Source organism: Haemorhous mexicanus, chromosome 3 (genome assembly GCF_027477595.1).
Source record: "Haemorhous mexicanus isolate bHaeMex1 chromosome 3, bHaeMex1.pri, whole genome shotgun sequence".
Classification (NCBI taxonomy): domain Eukaryota; kingdom Metazoa; phylum Chordata; class Aves; order Passeriformes; family Fringillidae; genus Haemorhous; species Haemorhous mexicanus.
Window position 1 is genome coordinate 68884065 of NC_082343.1, and position 24205 is coordinate 68908269.

Sequence of the window (24205 nt, forward strand, 5' to 3'; positions counted from 1 at the left end):
CTGCATAGGGGACATGAGCATGCGTAGTTTTGCACATACTGATTTACCTGGAATACACAATAGACTTTTTCATTAACTTTTATATGAAAACTATTTCTACAACTAGGTTGATTTATCATTTATAAGTAGTTCCATTCTTTTTTCCTCTTTTATTGCACTGTCTCAAATCCCTACTTTAATTTTGTTGATTTATTCTGTCTGAAGTTCCAGTTCCAGATATTGGCTGCCTCTGAAGGGGGGCAGTTTTATAACAACTTTTAAGGACTACCTTAAGATTTAAAATTCTAAATGCAGAAAAATAAATTTGGGAATTAAAAATAAATAAACAAATAAACCCACACAGCTCTCTGCCTGTAAGTAACTGTACAAGTACAGCTGCAGACAATGGATAATAAAGCCTTGCTCAGCTTTAGTAATTAAAAATAAGAACCCCACCCAAACCCAGTATTTTTAAGGAAAACTGGATGCCTTAGAGTAATCTTTTTTTTCCCTCTGGAAATAAAAGCTAACATCTGAGACTACTGAGAGAGGGGTTCTGGCTTCTGTTGACCCAAGAATTCTTTTTATCTCATGGTAGCAGAGAAATATTACATTACACATGTACAAATCATACTGATATTAAACCCATTTGAATATGGTTGTCAGGGAAAACACTACCTCAGCATTGCTTCACATATGTATTAAATAGGGAGTAGGTTTTTAGGTTATTCATAATACCTGGCATCTCAAGTAACAATCAAAGAAAAAATATTTAATTAGAGTATAATGGCATTAAATAGTTAAGGACCATTTTCTCCTAGAAAATGTAGTAACTGCCACTAATAGTTTAAAACCATAGATATGAAAGAATATGAAACATACCCACAACCACACTGGGTGGTTTTGTTCAGCAGCAAATACACTTTTTTCCTGATATATTTTCTGCCTTATATTTTGTTTCCCTGTGCTTAAGAAATTGTTCAAGAGGCACTGAAAGAGTTGGGGACCTAACACTTACTTTAGACTCTCCCCTTGGAGTCATATCTCTGTTCATGTATCATCAATGAATCTCAATGGTGATTTTGCAATTTCTTTTTTGCAATGAGAATTATTTTATTACAGTATCTAGTGCATTTTATATTATTATTCCTTCCAGATAAAAACATTACAAAACAAGGTAAGGAGAAGGCATTACTATGTGATGGAAGACAGAGATGTGACAACAAGTTCACTCTTGAGGTCTGGGGACAATTTCATGGCCCTGTGGATCATAGTCATGGATTAATTCAAAGCAGGGACAAAGAATATGACAGGGTAAGAAAAACTGGCAGAGATTTAAGAAGCTGTTTAAGGTCTGCTAAGGAGCCAGGTGTGTCAGGTGACACCATAATGAAAATCAACACAAAGCCTTGTCCCTGTATCTGTTGAGATACACGACAACTTCATATTTAATAATTAAAAAAAAAAAGTTAGGAAATGAATGTTCTAGCAAACAGGAAGAGTTCTTACGTGTGAAACAGTCCCTGTTAATCTCAGAACAAAGCAGCTGGGCTGGAGATGGCAAATAAAACTTGGAAACTAATCCTTTCTGGCAAAGCATATTTAGTTATCCTTTGAAGGGAAGACTAACATGAAAAGATTTGTAGTAATGAGTCTTCTGAAGAAGTAAAGAGAAATGATTCCTTTGACACTTCCTAAGGCACATGGAGGACAGGGGGGTGAATCCAGCTAGCCAGCATGGCTTCACCAAGGGAAAATCCTGTCTCACCAGCCTAGTGACTCTGTAATGGAGTAACCACAACAGTGGATAAGGGAAAAGCTACAAATGTCATTTATCTGGACTCCTGTAAGGCCTTTGACAGGGTTCCCCTGCAACATCCTTCTCTGCTGAGGCCTCACTTGGAGTACAGCATCCAGCTCTGGGATCTTCAGCACAGGAAGGACACAGATCTATTGGAGTGAGTCCAGAGGAAGGCCACAAAGTTGATCGGGGGATGGAGCATCTCTTCTATGAGGAAAGGCTGAGAGAACTGATTGTTCAGCCTGGAGAAGGTTTTGGGGTGACCTAACTGCAGCCTTGAAGGGAACTTACAGGAATATGGGACAGGAATATCTACAAGGACATGTAGCCACAGGACAATGGGAAATGGGTTTAAATTGAGAGTAGCTTTAGATTAGATATTAGGAAAAAATATTTACGGTGAGGGTGGTGATGCACTGGAACAGGTTTCCTGGGGAAGCTGTGAATGCCCCTTCCCTGGAGGTATTCAAGGCTATGTTGGATGGGGCTAGGAGCAACCTGGTCTACCTGAAGGTGTCCATTAGGAGGAGGGTTAGAACTAGATGATCCTCAAGGTCCCCTTCTAACCCAAACCAATCTATGATTACCTTTCCAGTTCCTTATCTGTGCATTTTGTGTGGTTTGCAAAACCACTTGGCTGTTTATATGAAAATGTGCTTTATCTCGTTTCTCAGAACCGAGGGCATTGTGCCAGATCTCTCTCTATGCAGGAGTTTCACAGATAAAAATCTCTTGCTACTATTATTCCAGAAAAAAATAATAATCTTGGAGCATTCAGCCTTGGTCTGGCAGTATCACAGAGGCACCTGGAATCTGTGGACAGTAATAATGTATGAAATGGTTTCACAGCAGATAAGAATCAAGTTAGAATGAACATGTTTACTAATGAAGAGGAAAAGTCCTGGGGTCGTTAACTCTACCTAGCAAAACATGCAGGCATACATATTGAAGTTTAAGACATCTGGAGCCTAATGTGAATAATAAAGACAGATTGAAGAACAAAGACAGTGAGGAAGAAGATGGTACATCACTTTTGGTTTTGAGCTTTCAGGTTGCAAGAACTAATTCCTTTTGGAACATTAGCTATGGAGGACTTAAGCTCACCTAAACAATGCAGTGTTCCACAATTGCTTACCAGCCAAGGAATGTCCATTTTTGTATTTTCTGACCTATTATTTACCTGTACTTGGTGGGAGAAGGAGAGCTGCTCCTGAACAAGGTGACTCTCTACACACTTGATATTTACCTCATGTGTAATCCACATCTGCTGTTTGTTGCAGATCTCTGCCACTGACCAATTTGCAGTTCTCCTGGTTGCTTCATAAACATTGGGGAAGCTGCCCTATTAAGAAACTGGGAAATTGAGGCAGAGATCAGCTGTCATATCAAACCGAAGCAGATCTCAGCCCAGGCTTTGATTATGATTCCTCCACATGTTCTCGGCTAATTTCTAGGGCTCTTTTCACTATTTGCTTCCAATAGCAGATCAAAAAAGCAAAATGTGCTTTCTGCAAAAAACAATTCTACAGACTAACCTTAATAAAAGCTTGACATTTTGGAGAACACACAAGAGAACTCTAAAGCTCCTTAATCAAAACCAGCACATACAGATTCATGGAAACTATGCTGAAGGGAAGCTTTCTGCACCAGTTGCCAGCTCTTGCTTGGCCAGGAATGTACCATACACAATTTTATTTTTGCTTTACTACAAACTGCCTCGATTTAAATTTCCAAATTGGTTCAGAATCAAATCACAAGGTAACTCTTTATGAGTTTCTCTGTCTACTCATCTACTTCTTTTGAATTCTACAGATGAAAACAATTACATGGAGAAAAAAATCTCCTTACTTTTATCATGTGCTGTTTATGCACATGTTATATATGTCAAAGAATGTTTTTTGCCCTGCAAAGCCCTCATACTGGTAAGCCCTCCATTTCACAGGTAATTTTTCTTTCTGTTTGGATTTTGACATCATTTTAAGAACTAGAACATGAAATTGTTCCTCACAGGTTTGCACTAAATGTTAGTGGACCAGCAAAGTTTACAAATTTGTACTACTGATCCATCCCTCAGGCACCTCATCTTCCATAGGGTCTGTGCCACTTCTGCAAGAACTTTGGCTTCTTTGGGGCTCTTGATCAGCACTGCAGGTCTGTAACTAGCAATGAGCATGCCTCAGCTGGGATTCAGACCCAGGTGCAGAAACACAGAAGGCTCTGCAACAGGAAATGCAGCTCTGGGTCAGTGGGCCAATGTCTTGTGTGCTGTGCAGGCACTGCTGTTTGGGCACTGCAAAGCCCTCCATGGACCAGAACTGCTGGCCCTTCACTGCCTGCAGAGGGAGGTGGCTGAGGATAGATGGTAGACAGCCAGAGCAGTTTCTATGCACTGGTTTCTGTATCTATTCCTAGTACTTCATTGTTTCAAAACAGATTTTTTCTGATTTTTACAACATAATTCTGAGTCATTTTTGTTTCAGGGAGCCGGGGGGTTGTCACTGGGGGAGGGTTAATTTTCTTCCCAGTAGCTGGTAGGAGGCTGTGTTTTGGATTTGTGCTGAGCACAGGGACGGAAATAAAAATGTTTTTGTTACTGCTGAGCTTACACAGAGTCAAGGCCTTTTCTGCTTTTAGTACTTCCATGCTGGCAAGGACAGTTGAAGGTGCCATAAGAGTTTGGGAGGAGACACAGCTGGGACAGTGACCCCAACTGACCAAAAGGATACTCCAGACCATCTGACATCATGCCCAGTAGATAAAGTGAAGGGAGGAAGAAGAGAAGGAAAGCTCCATCACTGTGTGTCTCCCTTCCAAGTCACTGTTACGTGTGATGGGGTGCTGCTGTCCTGGGCATGGCTGAACACCTGCCTGCCCATGGGAAGCTGTGACTTGTTTTGCTTTGCCTGAGTGCACAGCTTTTGGTTTAACTTTCAAAAGTTAACTTATTAAGCTGCTTAACTTATTAAACTGTCTTTATCTCAACCCATGAGTTTTCTGTCTTTTACCTTCTGATTCTGTCTCCAATCCTGGTGGGGTAGTGAGTGAGTGGCTTGGCAGCTGGCTGGGGTGAAATCACAACAGTGAGAGGCTTGCAACTCCATACAAAAAAATAGCTTCTTTAAATGATCCATTTCTCTGATACAGATTTGGCAAGTAAAAAAAGCCAGGTTTTGAATAAGCTACCAAGGATGTAACATCCTATTTAGAAACAGCAGTAGAGTCTGGTAATAATCTACATAAATTTATAAGCTTTCCAGAGGGACATTTATTATTCCATGGACAAAATAAAATGTATCTGTTTAACCATCTAATAACAAAATTGTACAAAACAAATAAAATGGAAATCTGTGTTCTCTTAATGCCAGAACAGCTGCTAAGTTCTGCATGGTTTGCCTCCCTAGTGTTCCTTTCAGTCTTTTGAAATTTCAATTCAGTTCTTCCTCCCAAGTCAAGGACACTCTTGATGGACACTCTTGTATGTGCTGGGGAACAGAATGAAGGTGAAAAGACATTCATAACCACAATTTCCCCCTTCTAATCTAGAATTATGGGTATTGAATCAAGTAATCTGTCTAAAAAATTGCTACACATTCTTTAGCCTTTCTATGGAAACATAAACATGAGAACTCAAGGTATTATTTCAGAATGGCTGCTACTACTGCTGCAACAAACCTGTTGGTGTTATTAGCACCATGCTCTAACCAGATGAGCTAATCTCAGAGCTAATAAGAGCAGGCTTGGCAAGCCTTGCTCATTTATGGAAATATGCATTTGCTTTTCTCTTCCATACAGAACTGGGTCTCCACATTCAGTGCAAAATCTTCCACGAATCCCAAGCATTTTTATGCATCATGTATTATTATTACACTATAAATGTAGTCTAAGTTGAGTGCTCACTGCTTTGCTTCTACATCTTGTCTGGTTTTTTTAGAGAATATGAAGGGAAAGAATTATCTCCTCTTAATAACATTTTCATGTCTTGGAGAAGAATTCCCTTAAGACAGATATTCTGTTTGCTGAACACAGATTTGTCTGGAATACAAATTGGCCATTTAGGCATTTTGGCTTTGGTTTTGAAAACACAGACTTAGGTTATGGCAATTTATGTTCTGTGGGCACCCACTGGCAGGAGAGGGTTGGGTTGACAGTCATCCTGCTGCAAAAAGAAGCTGCATTTTTAGATTATTTTGGCTTCCTAAGTGTGGCAGTTTCCCTGCCTTCTCTCTCTGGTATAATCCAGATCAGACTGCACAACAGTTCTACTCTTTGCTAGCGTTCTGAAACAAAAGACGATAAAGAAACAGCCCCAGAAGGTGATCACAGAACTATGACTGAGGATCTTCTGTAGATGTTGACTTTTAATGATCTCCCAATTACATGGTGTGTGTGTGTGTTTCAAGGCATTTGACATGCTTCTCTATGAAGGAAGTCTCTTTCATTAAAATGAAACACAAGCATGGCCTGAACCACTAGTATGCAGCTGTCCTTTAAAAAAACCAACTAATTGTGCTTATCACTTTCAACAATTTGAAATAATTGCTGGATAACTATCGAATAATTTGATTACTTTCAATATAGAACACATAAAGTTCATGGGTCCAATTCCTTGAAATTACAAAGGACATATTAATGGACCATAAAAATTAAATCTAGCAGAATTAATTGAAATAATGTAAATTTTTCCATTATGCTAAATCTTTAAAAATAGCTAGAAGGATTTTCACAATCAAGACTGATGAGTCCTTATTCAAACTCAGTTTACAGTTCTTCACTGCTTCTGGATTAGGACATTAGATATCTTAGGTGAACATGCATATCTGCCAGCGATATGATTCAGGGGAGGTCACTCAATGTCTTGGTTCTTTAGCTTGAACAAAAAAGCCAGTGCTTTTGTTTTTCTAACATTTGTTTATCTCGTCTGCCTGTGGGCTCGTAGAAGACAGAAAGTGACTCTTATCACATCCTTACACAGCAGCTTAAAAAAAAGGGGGTTGAGCTTTATCCTTCAAGGCCTTGAATATAACAAGATGTAATCAATAGCTAGGATTTTGTAGTAGTGTTACTGTAGTAGTTACTGTAACTCCTTTTAAAAATGAAAATATACTCTCTATACACAAAGAATTCTGTTTTGGAGTACTTGGCAAATATGCTAAACATGTTTTCCAGTTTTAACAAAAGGAATATTGTAGATACCATGCTTTTGAAAGCAGCAGTTTAAACTTTCTTTGAACTAGCTTTCTGTAATATTCTTATCAGCTTTGTGCCAAACACGCTATTTAATATCAAAGGTAATCAGCTGAAGCAACCCCTGCTGTCTTTATGCAGAAGCAAGTTGCAGTTTTTCACTGTTTTGATTTTTGGATGAATAACTTATTGTTCCTTTTATCCTCTGAAGTACTTTGAACACTAAGCAAACATATAAGGACCTTGGCCTGACATATTTACTGTAAGTTTGTTTTTTATTAAAGAAGGATGGGCATTGGAGAATGCATCTCAATACTCTGCAACAAAGAGATGCCTTACTTCTAACACTGTTTAATTTTTTCTTTAGAAAAAAAAAATAGAGAGGGAGTTATTTATGAACAACAATGGAAATAATGTGAACTATCTTCCTATGAAGTTTTCTTGTGCTGTTGCATTCACTGAAAGTCTCTTATGGTGCAGGGTTTCATGGGTTATTTTGCAGTAGCTGGGTCCTTTGTAGCTAGGCTCTCTAGGATGGATACTCAGATATCTAATCCAGGGGAAGTTTGTACTGCAGCCTTTCTCTGTGTTGGCAGTGATAGACCCATCTTTTCCTCTCCAGCCTGCTAAGGATGTAATATCTCACAGAATTCTAGGCCAGACTCAAATGTGGTTGAAATTGCAGTATTGATAGAGGTTTGCAGTAAGGGAAGGATGGAAATTCCTACCCACACATACCACGAGATTGCATAATCCTCCATGCTTAGGCAAACAGAGTAAATGTTAAAGAATTAGCCTGTGTCCTGGTAGCTATTCTGGCTAATATGGTTGAGCCAAAGGAGCTCAAGAAGGAGCACCAAACCAAATTTCCATTGGCCAGTTCAGCTGAAAACCAGGTACTGCCCATGGCCAGTTTCAGGCATTAGCTGAAATCTCAGCCCTTGGCCCATGCTCCAGGTTTACAGTAAATTGTTGTAGTCAGGTCAACACAGTGCCCTCCTGGTAGAAATAAAAATAGAGCTTTGCTGCTCAACCTCCAGCTTCTGATGTGCTGTAAAATGCCCGAGTGAAACACATCATCTGTGTAAATAAATCTGTATAAACGATGTGATGACAATCTGGCCTCACAGCACTTCTGAAGCAAGTACCAGTAAAGCCTGTTCAAAAAACAACCCCAAACAAACAGAACCAAACACACCACTCCACTCCTCTTCCTAAGAAAAGGAATGGGTTCCCAGTTCAGATTGCCAAGAGGAATGAGCTGTAAGGGAAAGTCATTCTTTGGCTTCCACATGGTCTAATTACTACAGAGTCACAAACTGAAGGACTTACACCAGTTTAACTGGGTCACTGCAGTAGTGGCTACACACACTGTCCGTGCAAACTGCAGTGTCTCTTGCATTTCACAAAAGGTTTATAAATGATGCACTGCCAGTTAGTGATCAATTGTGTGTCCTCAAGTTCTAATTCACTGTCTCTGTAATGGAACAAAATTGTACAAAGCATTTGTTTTTATGAGGCAAAGACTATCAAATATGGCATCCAAGGACTTTGGAAACTAACAGAAAGAAAGAAGCCTGTGACTTTAACAACCTTCTCTGCACAAACATGTGAGCATGTGCTGGTCAACTTTGTTCTGCTTTTTGCACCTGTTTTAAATTCACAGAATTTTGTACTGAACACATAAAACCCAAAATCCAAACTGTTACCATCTACTAAGACTATGTTTATCAAAAATGAAATAAAATTTAACAGTTAGAAAAGAGTTTGTTAACCCATCAGGACAGTTAAATGACTCCCATCTTATGTATCCCATGGCTTAATTACAAACATTGAACATGATAGGAAATGATCACCTCTGTTCTCAAATGATTCCCAAAGTGTTGATTTTAAACTACATACAGGTACCATCTAGCAAAACTTAAAAAGATTAATTGGTAAGTGCCTTTGATTACAAGGTAACATCTGTTGATTTTTTAAATGTTTGTCTACAGGACATACAGAATATCAGGAAACCAGTACTCTCTGAGACAGCTGTTTACACTGTCAGAAAAAAATCTGTGGAGTGGCTGATATCTTTACAAAGTGGAATAGTTTTAGACTAAGATCATTTAAACAAAGGATAGGAGGTGAAACAGTCATTGAAGAAGCCTGACATTGTGGATTTTTTAAAAAAATCTCCAAGTTTCTCCAGTGGATTATGAATACCTGAATGATAACAAACTTTGTTACAGGAGTTGAAATTTCTTTGTATGTGTTTCCCACTGTCAGCCCTACAGGCCTGTCCTAGCCTGCTTTTCAGAAAGTGGAGTCAGACAGCGATCATGTTGCCAAAGGAAGTATCTTCATAAGGTACTTCCATAATCCTTTTGGTTTCTCATTATAATAATTAAAAATAGTCAGGTTCTATCTATCAGGTTCTATCTTCATGAATATGAAGATCTGCCTATATAATCATCTGTACTAACCAGTTGCTTAAAAAGAAACTCCTTTTTCTCAGAAATCATGGATAAAATGAAAATCCCTGGCTGAGATTAGAGTAGGGAATTATTTCTCAGTGGTGGCTTGGGTATAGAACAAGATGCTTTATCCCTTTCAACCATGGGCCTCCTACTGTCAGCTTATTACAGAACCTGTTTCTCATATCAGAGCAGTAAGAGACTCTTAATCTTAATGTCATATACTGTGAGGTACAAAAAGATTGAGTTTTGAAAACTAGGGTACAAAACACCATTACTTGTTAGTTCTAATCCTTTTTCTTTCCTAAAAAGCTGGAAAGCACATGAAAAACAGTGCCCATACACTTTAAAGAATTGCAAACCAGCATTTCCCTTAAAAATAGTAGCATGGCTTTTAAGGGACATATGGCACTGGGATGTTATAACAATATAAAGGCATCTTCTTGTAGAAGAGATATGGGAACTGGTTATAGACTTGATAGCTCTTGAATAATGCAGTGTGCAGCCAGTGCACCCTTTACAGGCCACTCTGTCACAAGCTCCTAGCAAAAATGCATTCTTATGTGGCCTCATATTACAGAACATATCCACAGAGACTGATATGAAGAGGCACCATCTCCAGAAGAATGGCAACAAGCAGAGCTGCTTTAGATAAAGGAACAACGTGAGCCAGGGGAGGAAAAGATTACACAGGTGCCCTTTGCTGGTGCTGTTGTTATTCTGCTTGTGCCTCCTGAGAGATGTGAGATGAGGCCCTTTGTGGGCTTCCCTGCAAAAGGCTTCCTGAGGACAGTTCTGCATCCCCTGCTGTGGCTGGAGGGCCAGCTGGGAGCCCCAGTCAGCCCAGGACATGGGTACATCATGTTAAGCTATGTTTGACACACTAGCTTTATTGCAAAACTCCTCCTTGAGGCAACAGTAGAGGTCAAAAAGCAAAGATCTGACATTCAGACAACCCCATCAGTGTGAAATCCCTTTCCCCTCTCTGCTTCCATGTGCTGCTCTGCTCTTACTCCCTCCTCCCATGCCCCCCACCTGCTGGATCCCCCAGCCCATCTCTGCCAGAGTCAAATGCAGTTCACAAAAGATGGCAAAAGAAAACTCAAGTATTAGACATGGGATCACCACCTTCAGAAGTCTTGCAGTCCCTAATAACCAAAGATGGTCTTCTTTGCAGAGACATGGTGTTTTATATCTTGTCTCTGTATTTTCTTTTCTAGTTGGTCCTTTCAGCTTATAGAATTTTCTTGTATTTTTAGAAGGGTGGAGAAGAAGCTTCTGCACAGAACTGTTAAAATGACTGAAAGTTTCTTAAATGGGAAGCTACATTCTGCAGCAGAGGGATCTTAAGATGGACAGAAATTCAAGTTCAGGATGAAGGAAGACAGCCTGGAAGTGTAACTGAAAGCAGGTTTTGAAACATGGTATTCACTGGCACCACATCTGTAGGATTGTTTTCAGCCTGTACAGATACATACACATACACATGAGGCTTTACATAAGTTTTTAAGTGTGTGTTTTAAATTCAGACACTGAAGAGCCAGCAATACATTTCCAATTTATGGAAAAACAAAACAAAACAAAAATAAACCAGATCAGAAAAGACAGCTGTGCCTGAGCTGAAAATAAAAGATATATAAGCCTTCTTTAAGACCAAGCAGACTTCCCTGTGAATACAGACTTAGAGAAGGCTTCTAGGGAATTAAGGGTTATCTTTAGCATTTCAATTATAATTTTGGATTGTAAAAGATATATCTGGCAATGATCAGGACTGGCAGTCAGGCTAGTAATTTGATATGCATTAAAAAGTGATGTGATAAAGGGAAAGCTCTGTTGTCAAATGTTACAGAAATCTTCATGTATTGCAGATTATCATATAATTCACAATTGTCTTTTCTATTTATATTCCTTCAAGCCCTTTGTGGAATGAGAAATTATTTTAAGCTGGATGTAGCTGTTGAAAGCAAAGAAAATCCTTCCTTGTCAACATAGGATTTATACAAACATTTTCAACCTGAGCCTTAGGTCTTGTAGCTCAAGATATTAATGGTACTTTCAAGAACCATGAGAAGAATTTCCCTGTGTAAAAGAAAATACAACCTCATGAATAACAAGTAAGCTATGGAGTATTCATATTATGGTAGCAAAGTATGGGGGTATTTTTATGTGCAGCACTGCTTTTACAAAATACATCCTTTGCTACATATAGCCTTTGCCTGATCAAAATAAGTATAGCCGTCCTAAAATCTGTAAAGATACATATAAACTGTTCCTTCACTTAACAGAATGGTACTTTGAAAGAAAATTATGCAAAATTCATTAAATATTGTGGTTTTTTTTGCCCCAGTCACACAAATCTTTTAGGCTTTCAAACAGTGTTTTAGTTGCTTTAAATGATGCACATCTTGAAATGAAAATGAAATCATGATGCAATTTTAATTGATCAATTAAAATAATTTTTTCATGGTTTCTAAATGGATTAGCTCTAAAATTACTTTTCTACTGAAAAAACCCACTTTTTCAGTGTTGTTACCCAATATCACATTTCCAGACAATGCCTCCTTTGTCATCTTGTCCTGTTCCTTGTTCTCCTTCAAATGCCTACTGAATACAATTGCCTTTTGAACTTATTCACTGAAAAGAATTTATCCTTCTCTTTAGTAAACTTCAAAACCTTTCCTTCAGTAAATCTGTTATAGCAGAAGTCCTGTTATAGATAAATAACATTTAGCTCCAGTACACAATGCAACACTTGGGATATTTGAAATTAAGAACACATTCCATATTTTGTGCCCTATCCTTAAGTCCATTTATAGCACTATGAAATATGGTATCATTAGGAATTTATTGCAGCTCAGACCTAATGGTTGGAAGAACATGGCTGAGACTCAGACCTGGAGAAATAGGTAACAATGATAAGCAGTTACTTCATGTCATTTTCCACAACACATTTCTTCCTAGAACAAGGTTTTTTACCCTAAATTACCTTAGAAAAAGTTTAGCCTCTGTGCTTTAAGAAAATATTTACAATGATGTCCACCTAAAGATTTTTAATTTTTCAACGGAAAAATATGAAAATTTTGTTCCCCTGATCTGCAGCACAGTGGCCAAACTCTTCTGCCTGAAGTCTGAAGTGCCAACAGGAAGAAAGAAACTAGAAACTGAAATTTTGAACTTTCAGTGGTTCTGATATGAAAGAAAGCCTTAAAAAATTCTGAAAACTGGAAAACTGCTCCCTGTCAATGTGTTAGAAGCTTTGCTGTATATTGTTCAGCTGCTGCGAGGGACACAGAGGTAGGGCAGCAAAAAAACCACTACAGAAATGTATTATTATTTTGGGAATTTTCTCACAGAAATGCTCCTACTTCTATGGTTTAAACTTCATGTAGTCTTAAACAAGTTCTACAGTACTTTTAAACATGTCTCTAAAAACCTGTCCTATGTGTGTAAGTCTTTGCTTTGAATGTTGTGGTTGGTCTTGCAGAAGAAACCAGTTACTGTCTTTGGAATACAAACATATTAAGAAAAAAAATACATTCCCAGTTTAGTAGTTTCAGCAAATTATTTATCTGATTATAACTTTGATTATGTTTGTGTCCTTTATCTATTTAGATAGTGAAGTGTCCAGAACAGAGACTACATTTTATTTTGCATTAATAAGGTATTAACATAATGAGTGATTGACTGACATTTGAGCCCCTTTGCGTTATCAGAATATAAGCTGAATGAAAACCACTAAGTCAATAAGAGGACTCCAGATAATGCTGTTCCTGTTTGAAAGCAGAGAAAAAAAAACATCTTCATGAAAACTGGTCCTTACAGTAAAATGTGGTGATTATGCCAACGCTACATATTATCAACGGAGAGAGTAACTTGGTCTTCTCCTTCTATTCTGCCCCTTTTTTGCACAAAAAAACCCCCAAACCCTCATCAAAGTATCCTGGAGCTTTTTGGCTGTCTATTAAATTTACTGAAACTGTCCAACAGGTCCAAAAGTTGCTGGCTGGATTACTGACAGAGGGACACAGCAGGATTTCCTCAGGAAGTCAGGCTAATCAGATTGTTTAAAAGAAATCCAAAGTGAATTACATTTTATTTTCAATTTGCTGTATACAAAACTAAATTGAATGGTTGCAGAACTAAGCCTTTTTCACCCTTTATGATTTTTACTACCCTTTCTCCTTTCATTCAAATAGTTCCAATTTCCCTTCTGAGATTACTTTTTTCTCAAATTGTCAACTATTTGAACTAATCCTTTAAAAATCACACCTAAGATACTTCCTATTTTCCTATATAAATATGTGAAACATTAAAACATAGTTTCAATAAGTATTTTTGCTGCTTGTTTCAGTTTTACTGTAGAAGTTCCACATGCAAAATTTGGGCTGGAATGGTGACTTTCCTGTCATAAATTAATGATGAACTGTGGTTTAGTGTATGCTGACTTAAGTTATTTTGGCTATAAGATTAATTTTCAGGTAAATTAATCATAAAGGTGTTTACCAAAATATGGAAAAATTAACTGTCCTCAGCAATGTTTTAGCATTATTTGTAGTTCAATGAACACTGCTTTTATAAACCTCTTGTCTTACAACCTTAATTACCTAACGGACAACATTGCCAAGTGTTTCAGATTGCTTTAATTAAGTTAAGTGAGTACAGGGGTGATATCTTGTCACCTGCTCTCTCATTATTTAGCCAAAACAAACACACTTAATGCTGTTAGATTTCCATCATAAATTCTTTCCTTCAGCTTTGCTATTTTATTTGTACAGTTCTCCTAATTTCCTTTAAATTCTTTAAATATTTCTGCTTTGTTTTTTCCCAGAACTAAATTTTGTTTTCTCTGCATGACTCTGTGAGCACAATAAAACTTTTTTTTCATTAATTATGAAATATCTGAGCCTCAATGTAATTTTAATTACTATCACAGCCCTGCCTTTTAATTGTCCTCAACACTGTAATTTTTAATTTTTCAGTGCTCCTCAGTCTTAACAGAATTTTAGTACACTTCCCACCCCACTGCCAGTGTTGCCTTAATTTTCTTTTTTTTTTTTTTTCCCACAGAAGTAAGCAGATGAGAAGGGACTTACAGCTGCAACTTACCAAGAGTTCGGAAAGGTCTTTGATTTGGTGTATGGGAGAAGAAACCAGGTTTCAAAGCATTTGTGATCAAAATGTCAAAATACTCTCTGAAATCATTCCTAGAAAGTAAAGTAAATGTGATTAATTAAACCAACGAATTACTTAAAATGTCATGAAATACTCTATAAGACTTAAGAAAATATCAGAGTATTTCTTTAAGGCACTTGCTTCTGTCACTTTAATTTTTTTCAATGCTTGTTCAATGTCACTATTATTCTTCTTTTGCTGCGGCTGTCAAAAGAGAGTCAAACCCACAGTGAGTTATCTTGGGGAACACTCATTATTTGTAAAAAGATGTTCCTTGATCTCAGGAGAACATGTAACAGATGACATTTTTTTAATCTGAGATGGCAACACTTGCATAGACATGGACCGAAAATTGTAAATGAGATATTTTCTTTTCAAAGAATATGTGAAATGATGGGGTAGGAAGTAACTCAAGACACTTAACCACAGGTGCTTATATTATAGGTATCCACACTGAAGGTATGCACAGGCCTAGGGTGCCCTTGGCAGACAACAGAGATCTAATTTACAATGGAAACTAGAGTGTCATCTCCCATATTACGAAACTGAAGCACCATTTTGATAGTGGATTCCCTCTTCAGACTCCTCTGGCTGCTCTCACTACATCCCTGCTGGTTACAGGGAGGTTGGACATCTGATTACAAATAAACAGCCACCAGCTTCAAGTCTTCATCTGCCAGCTGAATCCCACAAATAAATTCAGATTTTTTGAAGATCATTTGGTCCATATATACAGATTGTTATCTGAACTGTGGAAATCCCATCAGTTTAAATGGGTTTCAATGTCTCAGCATGGCATGTAAGAAAACATTCCTCATCTATGACACACTTTATTTTATTAGAAATATTTCATTGCTTAGATGACTTCATTGCCTATAATATCCAAAATGTGATGGATACTCTTGCCTGGAACAAAGAAATCACAGATGTCAAGTCCAGGATAGACACAGACACTGAAATGCTATCAGCAGTAGAGGAAGTTTGCTGGAAGGAAACCAGTTAACTATATCACTTTCAAATAATTCGTGATCTTCCATGGGTCTGAGATACCTTATCAAAAACTGAAAGCTCTCCCTATGAGAGACAGCTTTTGGGCTGTGCTCAAAATTACATTCCAGCCTTAAAATAAAAGTCCTTTAATGAAATGTTAGCTTTGTCTAATTTTTTCCTGCTTGTGACCATATGTAAACCTTTGCCTTTTTAAAATAACCAGTATCAAATATTACAATGAAGTGTTTTTAAAATATGCTTCCATGTGGAAGATTGCAAATGCTGAGCCAGCAGGGTTTGCTGGGTTCTTCTGTCCTCAGGTGAAAAGTATCAACAGAGATAAACTTTTCAAATTAGCACCTGGTGCAAATAATCCATCTACAGGTAAATTAAGCTTGAATTTGCAAAACAAAGCAAGCATTTCAGCAGCACAACAAAGAACAATTGAAAAAAAAAAAAAAAAAAGAGAGCATGAGAAGAAATGGCCTCAAGCTGTACCAGAGGAGGTTTAGATTTGATATTACAAAAAATTTCTTCACAGAAAGGGTGGTGAGGTATTGGAAAAGTCTGCCCGGGGTAGTGGTGGAGTGACCATCCCTGGAAGTGTTCAAATAATGTGTGGATGTGGCACTTGGTGATATGGCTTGGTGGAGAACACAGAGGTGCCTGGTTAATGCTCGGACTCAATGATTTCAAAGGTCTTTTCCAACCTAAATGATTCTGATTCTCGGATTTGTGGGAAAAGTGGCAACTGCTTTGTTTAAAAAAATTGAAACAGAACAAACAGACTTTTCAGAAGAATTGTTAACTTTTTACTGATCTGTTGTAAAACTGCTTGTGTGTGCGGAGATGCGGTATCTGTGGCCTTTTTTGAAACAATATATTCAATCTCATGTACAAAGCTACTGTTTTTATGAGAGACTTTGTGTTACATTATTATGTAACATGATACATAAAGCAAATCTGCTTTATGTATCATGTTACATAATAATGTAACATAAAGTAATAATAATATGTTCCACTTGCTGCCTGTGATTGGTACAGTGGCCTGTGGTTACAGTAAGTAGCTAGCACAATGGGCAGGATGTATCTTATACACGTATCATAACTTTCACCTTCTAAAAATTGCACTCTGAATTCAGACAGTGTTGATACCACAGACAGAGCCAGTGGAGAAACATCCACATTCTTGAAAGGTAATTCATCCCACTTATTTCAGACATAATTCTACAATGCAGAATGAATTGCCAAGGATAATGCCCAGTGGTTTCTCTCCACTAACCGCAGAGGGAAACAAAATGACCAGCTTCAAAAAGTTCCTCACTTTTAGGTGGCTAACATTCCCGAAAAAGTGAAATACACTCTTGGCTTCAGTGACTATGTGATGATTGACTCATCTTTAGGTGTGCTCCTGCCAACACTTTAATGTTCAGTTAACTGGGCAGCATCCTCGTGGTAAGACTGAAAAGTCACACCATGATGCTGCCGTGTGAATGAACTGGCACTTGCTTTTTAAGGTTTGCATGTCTTATATACTGATCCCAGCAATATGTCTGTGCTCTGGCTGGGAAACAGTTGTAATTTTATTTCAAAATGAAGTTTGTCCCTGTACTTCCTCTCCCCGCCAAAATGTGTTCTAGTTAAGGACAATTTTGTCAGATGAGCACAATTGGGATATTTTGCTCACGAAATGGTAAATGATACACTTAAGCATGAATTTCCCAGCACAGGTTTTATGAAGGCAATAATTTCTTTGCCAAAAAGGAGCTTTACTAAAATGCAAAAAAGTAAACAGTTACAAGGTAAGGATATTAGGAGTAAGAGGCTAAAATTTTACATGCCTCTCTTTTTACATATTTATCATTATGGGTTTTTTTATTTCCTACTATACAATTTTGGGCTTCTCAGTATCATATTGATTAACTGAAAGGAGAAGGAATAGAAATTAATAAAGGATTATGTAGGTGCAATTTTTAAGTGTTGATATCAAGAATAAAATGCAATGTTGATGTCTAGAATAAAAACCAGTTAGCCTGGTCAAATAAAGTTTAGGGCAGAGATAATAGGTGTGAACCTAAACTATATTCCAGTACAGCAAAAAGCAGCACAGGTATGAAGAATCTTTATGTCTGATACGAGAGGCACGGAACAAACAAAACCACTAAAAAGTTTAGATTTTCAGGAAAATAGCCACACTTCACTAAAGTCTAATGGACAGTGGAGTACTCAGTTCTCCAAAAGCTACTTGAAAGCCACACTGCATGAATCACTGGAAAATATGATTCTAATAAATACCATAGAATATCCCACACTTTTGTGGAAAGAGAGAGTGACACAGTATCCTTCTAGCAGGATATCTTTTTTGGTGTTTTGAAAGGCAACTGATAATTTCTGATATCTTGCTTACTGTCTTCCAGCAGGATTTCTACAGCTACCTTCAACAGCTGAACACTACTCACCAAGGAAAAGAAAGCCAAAATCATTTTATGTGGCCAAGAATTTATTTTTACACCAAATTTTCATTTAGGAAATGACTAGACAGATTTACACAAAAGAGTTAATTCACAAGCATCTTGCTCATAAAGGGGAATTGCTTTTTGTCAGGAGGTAGATTTGTCCCTCAAATGAGCAAGTATAATGTTTATGCAAAGCAGTGAGAACTGGCACAGTTGATGCTTCATTTTAGCATTTAGCCTAGAGAGTACAAAAGAGAAGTGATAGTGGCAGAACTGGTTTTGGAAGATAGCTCTGTCTTTTAACTTACCTGTGGTTTTCTTACAGTGTTGCTTATTCACTCTGCTGTTCCTGGCATATCCTGATAGCCAAGGTACGGTCACATTGAACTATATTTCTTTGATTAATAATAAATAAACAGTCTCACTCTGTCACCCACCTCACTATTTACATCACTGAATTTTTTCTTTTCCTAGGTAAGTGGTGGTTCTGCTGAATGTCACTGAATTTGACTTGAACAGCCATGTTCTTAACATTATGCTAAAAACAGCTGTTGTGATCAGCAACCACAATTTCAGTTAGTTGCCAAGTGCAATGAACTGCCTGTTTTATCTTTTCTGCTGTGATGAAGCACATTTCTCGTGCACAGCCATCATTTGAAAACCACTAATGGGAAAAAGTAATGGTAAGATTTTCCTGCAAATTTGCTGCAAGAAAATACAATAGCACTAGTAGTTGCATTCACTGTTGGAGAAGCAAGAAAGGAAGGGGCTTAAATAAGACAGTCTAGCAAAAGTTTACAATAAAATTAGAAATCAGATGGTGTATAGGATGTTGGCCTGAAAGATAATTCCCTGGCATCTTCAATCCCATCACGATGCCTCCAAAAGGATGCAGGTTATAAGTGTGCTGTGGGTCAGATCCAGCTCACAGGCTCACAGATGGACCAGATGGACTACTTTGTCTGAAGTACCCTGTAACACTCTACTAGAGAGGGGCCCAGCGGGAAACTCAGAACCAAGTAATTCATCATACGTAAACAAAACTCAAATTAGCTTCCCAATAACTCAGGCTGATCTCCAGTTGCTGATGGGCAGATATAATTTGAAATGGACTTTGCACTTACCCAAGAACATGTTCACACAGAAGCCTGCAGTAGTCACTGTGAGAACTGGTAATTAACAGCAGAATCTTCCCAGCATTCTTCAGTTGTTTCAGCCACTTTTTTACAGACTCGGGACATCTTTGTAAATATTTGTCTGGATGATTTTTCACTTCTGGGAAATACATCCCACAGTCTTCTAAAAAAATGAAAACATAATTATGTTATCCAATCCTGCTCACAAACCACTTAATCCACACAACAAATATCCTTTTATGTGCAAACAACACAATCAAAATAAGGCAAAGCAAAGTTTAACATTTTCTCTGGGCTGTAACAGAACAGAAACCAAAACCCAAAATCAAACCATGAGGATTGCATAAATAAGTTTGCATGACTATATTATTGTGGAATTTTCATAATTACTTTGTTTCATGTTCTTTTCCTCATAATAGTTATAGCCAAGAAATTTCAGATTACAGTTTCATGCAGGAAATATTATTTCTTTTTGCCTTTGCTCAAATTTTGGATACAATTATTATACATTTAGCTCATTTTACAATTTGTGATTGTAAAATGAGCTAAATGTTTTGAAAATAGTAAGGGCCTAAAATTCCAAAGAACACCTGTTCACTTATTTCTGACACTTTACGTTAGCATTGACTGATCAGTAACATCCATTTTATTATTTTTGCATTTTTCTCAAGTAGCACTTTATCTATGCAAGGTTGATCAATGGGCAAAGACTCGTAAGTATTTGGAATACTAGGAACAGATGCAAAAAACTGTCCTGTTCCAATTTCAGCTTCAATAATGTTCTTTTTGCCAAATAAAACAGCAATAGAATTTTGCAAATACACTTGGAATGTAAGATTTTTGAAAGTGTGCAACAACAATAACTTGGCAGTAAAAGTTACCTATTCATTAAAGTCCCCAATAAATATTCATCTTTTTATAGCCCATAGCTGCTTTACCAAGATGTCAAATTAACATTAAATTTCCCTACATGTTTCTTCTGTGCTCAAACCCTCTGTAACCAAAACTGTCAAGCTAGTTAAAGGTTTAAAAAGAAATATAATAATTGTAGAGACAGAAATGATATCAAATATTTGGCTCTCAGTCTGCGTGTGTTATATTATAATGAACATCATCATAGATTATTTTTCTTCCAGCACTTGTTCTATATGCAACTGTCTGTGGTCAACTTTGCTGGATGATTTAATAAATCCCAGACATTACTTAGCCTTCTGGTATGTGAGTAATGCTGTTCTCCAGTTTGAAAAAATAAGATTTAAACCACTTGAACTTTAGCTATTTAATGGAAGAGAACATGCATGTTTGAAACAGTAGTGGCAAAGAATGACTGAAAGATGCTGGGTGCTAAACATTGTTCCATACACTACACATTCAAACATCTACAGATGGCAGGGAACAAAAGTCTTCCAAAAGAAGATTGAAATTGGCTGTTATCCCTGGAATGAGACAGGAGACAAAAATGTATTATTCTGTACTACGATTTGGAAGATTTCTTCCAAAAAAGTAGGCTGGTATATCTGAGAAGAGTCTCTCAAACAAAATCTCCCAACTCACAACCAGGCCACTTTTCCAATTCTTCCCTGTATGTAGGTCAGGCTGTGTAACAGTGTCTACCAGGGATACAAGCCTGTTCCTGCAGCCAGCATTATGGGATGCCATGACATTTGCCTTGAGAGCTAGCCAAGAACAATGATATTTTGATTAAACAAAGCAGATTTATGAAAGAAGGTTTCCTGTTGTGTTTTCCCTCCTTTCCTGAGGCATGACTATTGTTTGGGATGAGCAATAGAGTTTCTAGGAGCAGAATCTGCATTTTTTTTTCTCTCCATATTATAACTAGCAATAATAATTCATATGCTATCCTATGACAATTTTTTTTTGTGTTTTGGAAAGTGCACAATATTAGATGAGGAGGAAGGGGGACACACAAACAAAGCAGGCTTAGCATTAGTTCTTACAGGTACAAACAATTAAAATAAAGATGGCAAAGTTCATTTATATAATCAGTGACCTATCACTCTTATCACTCTCAGATGAAAAGATGTTTTACTCTTGGATGCTCTTTGTTTTTCTGTCCTTATGAAATCCCTTCCACTGTCTGTGACAATTATTTAATGTGCAATTTAAAGCTTTTGAGTTAATTTAATCAAAACTGTCTTATTTCTCCATAAACTGTGCAGTATCTTCTATGTGACAAATCTATTATATGTGGCCTTTGGGCTACATCTGCATTGGAAAAGGTCAACAACTCCGGGTTCAATACATGAGCTGAAAGAGAGTCTTATTCTAGCTTTCTATCTAGACCCTGAAGCCCAGCTGTTAATTGCAGACAAGCAATGAATCAGTTCTTGACACTGGGATCTGAAATTTGCCTCTGGGCTGTGTGCCATATCAGGCAGAGGCAGCTCAGAAGAATCCTCATTAAAGCATACTCTACTGTAATTAGGCCAGCATGGCCCAGGAAATCAGAGTTCGACTGAATTCCTAACATACTATTGTGTCTGGTGAAGACAGTTTGGTGGAATACAAACTCATACCTGTAAATGAGTTTAATCACCAAAGCTTGCAAGATTTCATTGAGAGCCAAATAAAATAAAAGCCAAAAAACTTGCTCATTAACCCAGGGCAGGAGCCAATTTTGATGAGTATAGCAGAGCCACAGGCACCTTGTTGGCTGAAAGAATTGTGGAACCTTTAACATGTGATGGACAAACAGCATCGTGTCAAGCCTTCAAAATCAAATGGAATGATTGCTCAATGAACAATGAAGCCATTTTTCCCATTATGACATAGGTTTTACTATTTTTTTCTAAAGCAAACAAACAATGAGAAGAAAACTCAATTAAACAAAGCACCAGTGAGAAATCAGAAAAGAAATAATTTTATCAGACACAACAGAGGAAAGCAAAAATGAGTGATTATGCAACTATCATACAGCTTGATTCTTGAAAAACAATGAAGTAGTTCATCAGAGTAACACTGTTCTGGAGAAATAAGAAATTTCTCTAGCCTGTAAAACCTCCCTGACAATGTTTATGGGCCATCCAAATTAGAAAATACTCTTACAAATGGAAATATAAGCAAACTTTAGGAAAGTTTTCTTGGTCCACAAGCTCAGTGTATCAAAGTGGGGGACTTGTGGTCACTGCCAGATCTACAACTGACGGTTTGTTATCTGTACACTGCCTAAAATAAAAGCTTTACTTCTTTTCTCTCTGTTTTATGAATATCACTTAACATACAGTTATATGGACATTGACATATATTAATACATATCCAGAAATCAGTGAAAGCAAAACATTCACAAAACAACTGTCCCAGCTTTCACCTCAAATTCTCTGTTGTTTTCAGTTACCTTCAAGCATGCCAAAGCCTTCATTAGTAACCTCTGGCTCTTTGGCAGTGTGAACATTTACACAAAATACAAAGAACTATTTAATAAAAAAAATCAAAACAAGAAGCCCGTGACAATCAATGTAACAATTAACATATTTACCCCCTGTGATTTTATGAGAAAACTTAATCCAACTACGTGGAGGAGGAAAGTGAATATCTAAGCATTTTATACACAACCTTGGAATGTATTATGTATATGTCACTATGGAACAAATGCAATTTTTTCAATTTCCATTCTTGTTACTAAACAACATGAAGTTTATCTCAAACCTCTGAAATACAGCCTGGAATAGCAAATAAGCAACTAGCCTCTGAAGGGATTTATAATAATCTCCCAAATATACTTTCAAAAACAATTATTGCTTTTGCAGTCCACTCAGTATCCTTTCAAAAAAAAAAAAAAATACTCTTTAAGCTGAAGATGGAAATAGAAGCAATTAAAATGAATTTCCTAGAACCACCACATATGAAGGTCCTGGCAGAGCCTCTTATCAGATCAACATCCTGGTGTATTTTCAAAGCAATATAATTTCTTCTGTCTATGTCATCAGAGGTTCCTTTCATGTCCAGTTTGGAGTTCAATTTTTCTTGTCTTATCTGACATTTTAATTTGACATTTAATCTGACTTTTAATCTGACATTTATCTGACATTGTAGTTTAACTGTGTGAGAGCTGTGATAGCAAGTGTGATGGGAATTATGTAGCTGGAAATGCTGGAAATGCAGAACCCCCAGACCATACTCAGAGAGAGGCTGCACAATGCTTGTGGTGTCTTCCAGCACAGATAATAATCCAGTCCTTAAGCCAACGACTCTCCTCTCCTATAGTCACAAAATTACTTTATTGAAGTATGCAGTTTGATGTTCTAATATGATACCTGTATCTGTGGAAAAAATAATTCTGGATTTCTCCTGTGCCCTGCATTACACTGCTTCTCCCTGGCAGGGTCAGTTCACACCCACCTGGCCCTGGACTCCTTTGGATTCAATGTCAGTAAATCTGCACTGCCAGGACAGTTTTCACTGCAGTTTTCATCCCTTATCTGCTATTTGTATTATAAAGTGGGCAAGTGTTCAAGAGGCACCTTTATGGCAAGGTCTTAGTCCAGAACTAAAACACAGGAACAGTTTTTTTCTTAGTATTGTTGCTGCTTCTAAGGGGAACCTACTTGATTAAATTAAAAATAATTTATCTGCTATTTATACAATTTTGCCAATCAGAGAAATATGAGGCAAAAAAAATATCCCTAGAATTCAGCCAAGAAAAAGAAACTTTACACTACCAATTTTTAGCTTGTATTTAGGGGCTTTAACAACTAACATTCTCTTACAATGAAAGTAATATTTGGAAATGTGACTTTTCTCTCTTTTAAATTCAAAGGAAATATGGTAGCTTAGCTATTAATACACATAACTAAATTCTCTGCAGCTCTGCCATGAGAAACAACTTCTAGTTCTTCCCTAATTTTTGTCTTAATGCTGGCTTGCAAGTAACAGTTATTATTTTGATTAACAGAGTAGAGCTGTTATGCAATGATACAGACAACTATATTCAGTGTATATTCCTATCCACTGTGGCCTTACAGCACTTCATGTTTTTAGAGTGAACAGAGACACTTCTTTGACCATTGT

At 37.3% G+C, this 24205-nt stretch overlaps 1 protein-coding gene across 1 annotated transcript in view; it reads right to left on the reverse strand.

Annotated features, from left to right (window-relative positions):
* NT5DC1 (5'-nucleotidase domain containing 1) overlaps positions 1 to 24205 on the reverse strand; it is a 127329-nt gene that overhangs the window by 25983 nt on the left and 77141 nt on the right. Inside the window, exons 7-8 of the mRNA XM_059842241.1 lie at positions 19166 to 19340; positions 14530 to 14627 (exon numbers count right to left, since the gene is read on the reverse strand). Of these exons, the coding sequence (XP_059698224.1) occupies positions 14530 to 14627; positions 19166 to 19340 (273 nt within the window). The remainder of the gene's footprint in view (positions 1 to 14529; positions 14628 to 19165; positions 19341 to 24205) is intronic.